General features: G+C 39.1%; 1 protein-coding gene across 2 annotated transcripts; it reads right to left on the reverse strand.

Annotated features, from left to right (window-relative positions):
• Positions 1-1016: 1016 nt before the first annotated feature.
• LOC116166899 (piggyBac transposable element-derived protein 3-like) lies at positions 1017-3166 on the reverse strand. Of its 2 annotated transcripts, XM_031482107.1 has the most exons (3): positions 2927-3166; positions 1881-2845; positions 1017-1831 (listed from the first exon to the last, which is right to left on the reverse strand). In XM_031482107.1, exons 1-3 carry the CDS (start codon positions 2968-2970, stop codon positions 1803-1805), a joined length of 1038 nt encoding a protein of 345 aa, XP_031337967.1. In that variant the 5' UTR covers positions 2971-3166; the 3' UTR covers positions 1017-1802. The 2 variants fall into 2 exon arrangements, with proteins under 2 accessions (XP_031337967.1, XP_031337956.1); XM_031482096.1 differs by having other exon boundaries at positions 1017-2845.
• Between the last annotated feature and the right edge of the window lie 4686 nt (positions 3167-7852).

The raw sequence follows: 7852 nt of genomic DNA on the forward strand, positions 1-7852 counted from the left end.
GCATTACTGTCAGTTAATTTATAATTAATTATCATAAAACACTGTAGTACAAACGGAATATAGAAATTAATTAAAAGAAAACATTTTGGTTCTTTACAGATACCTAGCTACGGGGAGCTCTTTCAAGAGTTTGGCCTTTTCTTTCCGTTTAGGAGCACCTACCGTAGCGGTAATCGTACCAGAAATCACTCGCTTATTGTGGGAAGTATTGCAACCACTACATATGGTGCTCCCTACAGAAGAAAAATTCAAAGAAATAGCCAGTGAATATTACCACAGATGGAACTTTCCGCACTGCTTGGGCGCTATTGACGGGAAGCACATTTGAATAAAGTGTCCAAAACATTCAGGGTCAATATTTTATAATTATAAACAATACTTTTCGATTGTACTTCAAGCTGTTAGTGACGCAAATTGTAAATTCATTTTTATTGAAGTAGGTTCATACGGCAAACAAAGCGATGGGGGAACATTTCGAAGTTCAAACGTGTACAAATTAATGTGAGTAGTAACAAGTTGAACATTCCCGCCAATGAATTTTTACCAAACACCAATATCAGTGCACCTTATGTTTTTATAGGGGATGAAGCATACCCCTTAATGAAAAACTTGATGAGACCATTTCCAAGAAGCAACTTAACCTTCTTCCCCGCGACGTGGTACCCGGGTACCATTTCTGTATTCAGGTTAAGCATTATTTATGTTACAATTAATATTTTAGGCCAAGGTTATTTGACATCGTTAATCTCCTTTATGTCAACCTAGAACATAAAAAAAAGCTATAAAAAATCTTCAAATTTTCAAAATATATTTTTTTAAAGTATTTTGCACATAATATCTATGGCGAGGTACCCCGGTACCACTATATAATTTACTTACTAAACGTAAATTGTGGACCTAATATATGGAATACCTTGATGCACAACGGAAAATTAAGAATAAATAACCATAAATTATAAACAAATTAATTTTATTTTCTAAAAATGAACATTATATTTATAGAACACATACTGCTACAGAGCACAAGAGTGGCATTTCGTAATGGTTTTTGTATGTACGGCACACATTGGACGCTTACAAGCGAAACATAATTTTCGGGTCTTTCTTTGCTTTTTCTCAGAAGACCTGCAAATATGGCATCTTCCTGTAACAACCAAACGACCAGATGCATCCCTTGGCTTTTCTTCCTCTTCAGAGATGGCAGGATTGACAAGTGCTCTACCCAGCATGCATTCAATTCCGGACTTGGTGCTAAAATTCTGACACATCCTTGGATTCTTCGTACGGCTCTCGATTGTGGGCATTGCTAAATGTTTCCCTAAAGTCTGCAAAAAAATTCGCCGGCGTTCGTTTTTTCTTGACTCCATCGGATTGTTCTGCATATAGATAATAAATGATGCCAAGCAAGCGATATCCAGCATATTATAGAACATAGCTACAGGCCAACGACGAGTTTTTCGTTTGATGGAGTAGTGCGAAACCATCTTGTCCATGCAATCAACGCCACCTTTTCCAGAGTTATAGTACTCTATAATTTCTGGCTTCCTCTTCGGACCACTCACATCTGTGGTATGGTGCATGGTGGACAATAATATAACAGCTTTTTTCGGTTTCGGCACATAAGATACCATCGTAATCTTGTCATCGCTGAATCCAAAAAGGGATGAAGCCGTAGGTCTTGATTTATGTGCTAACATCTGAGATGGAATGTATGGCTTGTTTTTTTTTCAGCGTTCCAACTATAGAGAGTCCCCATGACAACAAGAGCCGTGCCAGCGGAAGTGTGGTGAAAAAGTTGTCCACTACAATATTTCTACCAGTGTTTTTATACCTGTAACATAGGTCTTTTACTACCCGCTCTCCCTGGTTTTGTTCACGACCTTTAGGTGATTTTCCTGTATATATTTGTCCAGTGAGCGGATAGGAGTTCAACGAGTCACACACCCACCAAATCTTTATACCGTACTTTGCCGGTTTTGCGGGCATGTACTGTGTAAATCTTGTTCTTCCTCGATAAGGGAATAACTGTTCATCGACCGTAAGGCATTCCGATGGTACGTAGTGTGCTCTCAAGTTGTTATTCAATAAAAGCCACAGTTCTGTGATAGCAGCTGCCTTGTCGCTCTCCAGCCGTTGCGGCCTTGTATTGGCATTGTCAAATCTTAGAAATCTTGTTATGGCCCAAAATCTGTTGATTGCCATTGTAGCACGATATAATGGGTAGGCATCCATTCTCCAAAGCTCTTTGACATCTTCAGAGCTAGAGTGACGAACACCCGCTGTAATCAAGATACCTAAATAACCATCAAACTCTTCTTCTGTAAGCGGCTTCCAGATTTTCTGTGGCTTCTCCGGATTTGAAATATTCCATTTAGAGTATACCTCATTAGCCTTTCGATTTGTCTCTTTGATAACAATATTGCACATCACTTGGTTGAAAATGCATCTGAATGTATCGCTCACAGAAAGATTTTTTGTGGTTCTTGATGTTCCACTTCTCTGACGAAGAATATTTTGTGTAGGAGTTTGATGAGCGGAAGGAGATGTAAGTTTCCACAAAGTGCCATCTTTAGCGCGTAATACACGATCATCGGAATCAGATTCTCCATCACTATTTTCATCGCTAGATTCGTCATCATCATCAATTTCGACTTCAATATCGGGGTCAGCGTAAACATCCTCTATATCTGAATCGTCTACTTGTAGAAGATCGGATCTCAAGGCTGGTTCGTCATCAGACAACTCGGGATCATCTGCGATTATTTCAGGATTGTCATTATTTTCATCACTATCACATTCCTCATGCAACCTTTTCATATAAGCCATTTGTTGCTCATAAGTCAAGCTATAAATAAACAACAGAATAAGTGCATGGTACATCGCACAAAGAATGTATCCTACTCATAATAAAAATGTAAAATCTTACCGTCTAAAGTCTGCAGATGAAATATCTCTTACTTTGTCCGACATTATCGCAATCCTTTGCACAACAACAACTAATCACCGCTATTTCTTACACCGAACTGAACCAAATTGCAAATTCGAATGCATACCATAAAATGTATCCTTTGCGCATCATTCTACGGCACCGATGTACCTAATATACCTACACGTATCCTTGTAGATGCGTTGTGGTACCCGGGTACCTCGCTGTGGAGAAACGTATTGTTTTACACCCGTGGGGAGGAAGGTTAAGTGAAAAAAATGAACTATTTAACAAAAAACTATCTAGAGCGCGTAAAACAGTTGAATGTAGTTTTGGCATTGCAACAATGAAGTGGAGAATACTAACCAAAGCCATCGAAACCCACCCAGACACTGCCGATGCAATTATTAAAGCAGTTTGTATTCTCCATAATACTATAATTGACAGAGAACGCGTGATAAATGCTGCTACAGACAATGAACTTACTGCCAATGTTCTGTTAAATGTACAGCAGGTAGGAGAAACAATCCTTCAACGGGAGAAGCTATTTCAGTGAGAAATGTGTTCACAGACTATTTTGCTACAGAAAGAGGTGTTCAATGAATCAAATGATATTGTTCTATATACTTGTTTTGGAGTGTTTCGGAACCGCAGACTTACACCATTACCATATATGTATATTCTAGTAGACATTATGATCGAAAATGCTGTGGACTATTCATAAAGTTCCTTCGATGTTTGAGAAATTCGTCTATAGTTTATAAGTATAAAAATATTTTGTCTTAATACCCCCTAGAACATATGGTCGGCTCAGTACCGGATCACCCTGTATTTGACTTCAATGTTATACGTAATTTTTTTGAAAAGAATGTTCTGATATGTTACTACTCGTACGTAAGAAAGTATGAATAAAACAAGTTCCATTTATTTGCTTACCTGAAATACCACAGTTTGCAGACACCTCCCCCCAACTCTTCTCTAAGACGTATCTATTATGGTGACATTTGTGTCGCTGGTCCCATATTGCCGGTCTTTGGAATATTTCCCCGATTAGTTGCTCCTTATTGACCATTTCAAAGTATATATGATACAGTACGATGACGATCGCGGTTAAAATTAAATTAAACGTAAAAGTTACGGCAATTGCTATTGAATGTACCGGGCGAAGCGATGCGCAGTACGATTTTTATGCCTTCTTATTAACGGCCGTTTTAATACTGCTGCTATGCGAATGCTATTCTGAAAAGGCAAATGTAAACGGCTTTCAAATAACCAATCATAGAGCTAGTTTCGAGCAACTGCATCCAGAAAAAACAAATCATTTTGTTTCAAGAATAGCGGCGAGGTGAACGGCGACGCGCTTTGCTCCACTATGTGCAATATCATTTAATTATGCGAATTTGTTTCTTCCTCGCCGTACGGCGAGGTGAACGGCGAGCGGCGCGGCGAGATGAACTACTTCACTATGTTTCTACCCTAACAGCGCAGTTCACACGTCCCTTTTTTTGGGAATATTTCTATTTTTAAAACACCCTCGAAATTTGGTGGTCATTTGTAAGAATTAATAAACGTACCTTACACTTGTAAGTACTAAAAAATAAAAAGACGTTAACGCTGACTACAGGACACACTGACATTAGCTAATTTACGTTTCCGCGCGAATCGGAATCCACAAGCGAATTTGAATTTTTGAAAAGCTGTTACTGCTCTCTATATTTCATCCAATAGCGCCTCACCGATTTGTTGTCCGCAACCAACATTGCATTTTGGCACACGTGAAATGATAATGATTTCTTTTCGGCATTGATATATAATGTGAACTGTGTGATATATTTTAATATTTTAGTGATTTTTATATTATATATTGCTTTCATTTTTGCATGTTTCCATTATTTTTATAAATATATTTATGGCACAAACGGCGCCTCATAGTTACGTCATACTTTTCGTGTTTATTTTAATAAAAGTTGAAGAAAAGTGAAAACCCGAATAGTTTCATCAATCTAACGATGAAGTACCCACTTTCAGATTCTGCTGTAATATCTAATAGTCCCTTTGTTTGCCTATTTATTTATTATTATCCCTCTCTCGTTCTGGGCCCTCAACAGGCTTGCGCCCAATTACAGAATGATCCGCATAATGCGTTTTAGAGGTGCCTCTGCAGAAGGTTATAAGTTGTTTTATACTACTCCGGTATTTACCTTACGAATTAGGAAAACTGCAAGAAAACCTAATTCGGAGTAGCTGGCAGAATGCTCGAAACTGGTCTAAGGTAATTCCCATCTCTGCCACAGATGAAAAATTTACCACAACCCAGGTTCGAACACCCGACCTCCGGATTTATAGTCCAACGCTCTACCACTGAACCATAAAAGTTAGGAATTAAGCACCGCTTCAATCGTGAAGCTCGAATGGCAGGTTACGACTGGTTGTCTTCTTTCTTAAGGAGAAACAAGGAGTTAAGCATTAGGCAGTCCCAGGGATTATCACTTGCCCGAAGTGAAGGAATGAGTAGAAAGAAGCTAATGCATTTTTCACTTTGCTCTCTGTCGTTTATAATTTGAATTCAACTTTTTTGACCGCTCGGAAAATATTTTCAATATGGACGCAACGGGTTTTCAGTTGAATAATGAAGCTGGTCCTGTGTAAACTACCAAAGGGGCTAAAGATGTACATACTATAAGATACCGAAAGAGGTGAAAATGTGTCCATAGTAGCATGTTGTAGCGCTGAAGGAAGATTTCTTTCACCCGTTATAAATATTTAAAGGAGTGCGTGAGAAAAAGGAGTTTGGTGACGGTTTACCTGCCGGTGCAAAAGTTTTTATGAACTCAAAATCTTCATACATCACGTGTGAGCTGTTCTTTAAATGGCTGAAGGATCATTTCATACCAAGAAAACCGCCAGGAAAAACAATTTTAATTCTGGATGGGCATTCGTCCCACCGGAATTGTTTTGAGATGCTGCAGTATGCCGAAGAAAACGACGTTATTTTGATTTGTTTACCAAGTCACACCACCCAGGCGCTCCAGCTTTTAGACAGATCATTTTTTAGGTCGCTGAAGCATAATCTAAAGAAGGAAGCACGGCAGTGGATGATACACCATCCGGGACGCAAGATTGGTTGTCTTCAAGCAGGGGAGCTCATCGGGAAAGCCTGGGGCAAAGCAGCGTCGGTCGAAATTGCTTTATCTGGTTTTAGAGCGACGGGAATATTTCCGCTGGATCCAGCAGTGATTCCCGATCATTTCTACGCTATTTCCGATGTAAATGCACACTTACCAACTGCAACATCTGAAAGCCGCGGAAGAAATGCGGCCACGGTAGTCACCTGTTCACGGACCGTCAAGAATTACAACCAACGCCAACAATGCAGTAGAGAAGACACTTTCGAAATGTTTGACAGAGATAAGTCCAGTACCGGTGCTTCAAAAACAACTGAAGCGACGAAAGAAACAATCTACGGAAGTTTTGGCAAAAACTGTGACACATGATCCCGCTGACCATAGTGACAAACACGCCCACAAATTCAAGAACGGACGGAAAAACAAAGAATCAGATTCGATCTCAGCAAAACACCGACGATTCATCTTCAGAAGAATGTTTAACTACAACTGCCAAAAACTGAAACTGAACTGGATGAAGGGAACAATAAGAAATCGCATACAACATGTAAGAAGACTAAACAAAACAAGGATCATTGTGTAGAATGCCTAGAGAACTATTTCAAACCAAAATAAACGTTGACTGGATACAGTGCATAAAATGCACAGGATGGCTTCACGAAACATGCACGGCACATGAAGATAAATGTAACAGGTGTGCGTGTGGAGAAGCGGAGTTGACAACGTAAACCAGGTTGAAAGACAAGTTTTAGGAGCAGGGCATCTCTCCCGTTTTGGTGGAGCAACTCACCCGGAAATTACGGGTGAGATGGCCATATGCAGAGTTGCAAGTTTTATTTTTTTTACCAATTTGTGAACAACATTTATGTTTATTGTCAGATTTTGCTTGTTTACTTTATGTTAAAGATGATACGTATTTTTTCAGAATAAAAAAAAATATTTTGTGTCTATGTTTCAATTTTTACGTTAAGTAGGGCATCTCTCCCAGAATGACCTTACTACAATCCCCTTGTGAAGAGCATAAACATTATTGATAATTATATCCAACGCAATATTCCTATATGTATCGATGAGGATAAAGCAAGGGAAGGTATGAAAGCTAAGAAAGCTAGAAAACTGTAGAAAAAAAGAAACCTATCTAAACTATCATAAGTATTTTATTAAAAGAATGAAGAATAAGAAAATCACAAAACTAAAACAGTTCATAAATGAACGATGACTTCAACTGCTCTACAATACGTTCGTTGTGCCCATCCCCCATCCTTTCCTCGGACGCGTAAATACATCGTTTACCACGGTACAGACAGCCGGACCACTGTTGCTGCATCAGCAAGAACACCGGAGCCGCCGATAACATCACGCCGTCCTCCAGCATTCATATTGCTTACAGCTCAGCCATGCTTCCCAGTTCTACGTCCTCGTAGACCATTGCGTTCCTAAATAAATGAAATTAAAGTTAAATTCGATAAATGGCTAACGTTTAGCAACTTCTCTCTTTACCACCACTTTGGTGATTCGTTAACATACGTATACGATTAATTTTGATTATATTCACCGTTAGAAGAACTACAGTCGCCATCGTCTGGCAAAGTAGGATGAAACAGCTTTAGCTTATCAACTGAAACAACCCCTTTTACGTCTTTTGCGCCCCAAGTAAGTCTTCTATGGCATACAAATCGTGTGGCAACACATTGGTACAACGTAAGGACCGGCGTATTTAGGCAAAGTCTTTTTACTTTTGTCATCGTTGGTTGCAATAATTTTTCGTAACAGTACCTGTTGACCTACCTTGTAGAATGCA

The sequence above is a fragment of the Photinus pyralis genome, unplaced genomic scaffold (assembly GCF_008802855.1).
Source record: "Photinus pyralis isolate 1611_PpyrPB1 unplaced genomic scaffold, Ppyr1.3 Ppyr1.4_LG1, whole genome shotgun sequence".
In the NCBI taxonomy this organism is placed as follows: domain Eukaryota; kingdom Metazoa; phylum Arthropoda; class Insecta; order Coleoptera; family Lampyridae; genus Photinus; species Photinus pyralis.

Excerpts from the sequence above, each read along its gene's own strand:
- LOC116166899 (XM_031482096.1), bottom strand. The coding sequence starts at position 2,970 with ATGTCGGACAAAGTAAGAGATATTTCATCTGCAGACTTTAGACG. Across the intron at positions 2,846-2,926 it reads TCATCTGCAGACTTTAGACG|CTTGACTTATGAGCAACAAA; the intron begins GTAAGATTTTAC and ends GTTTATTTATAG.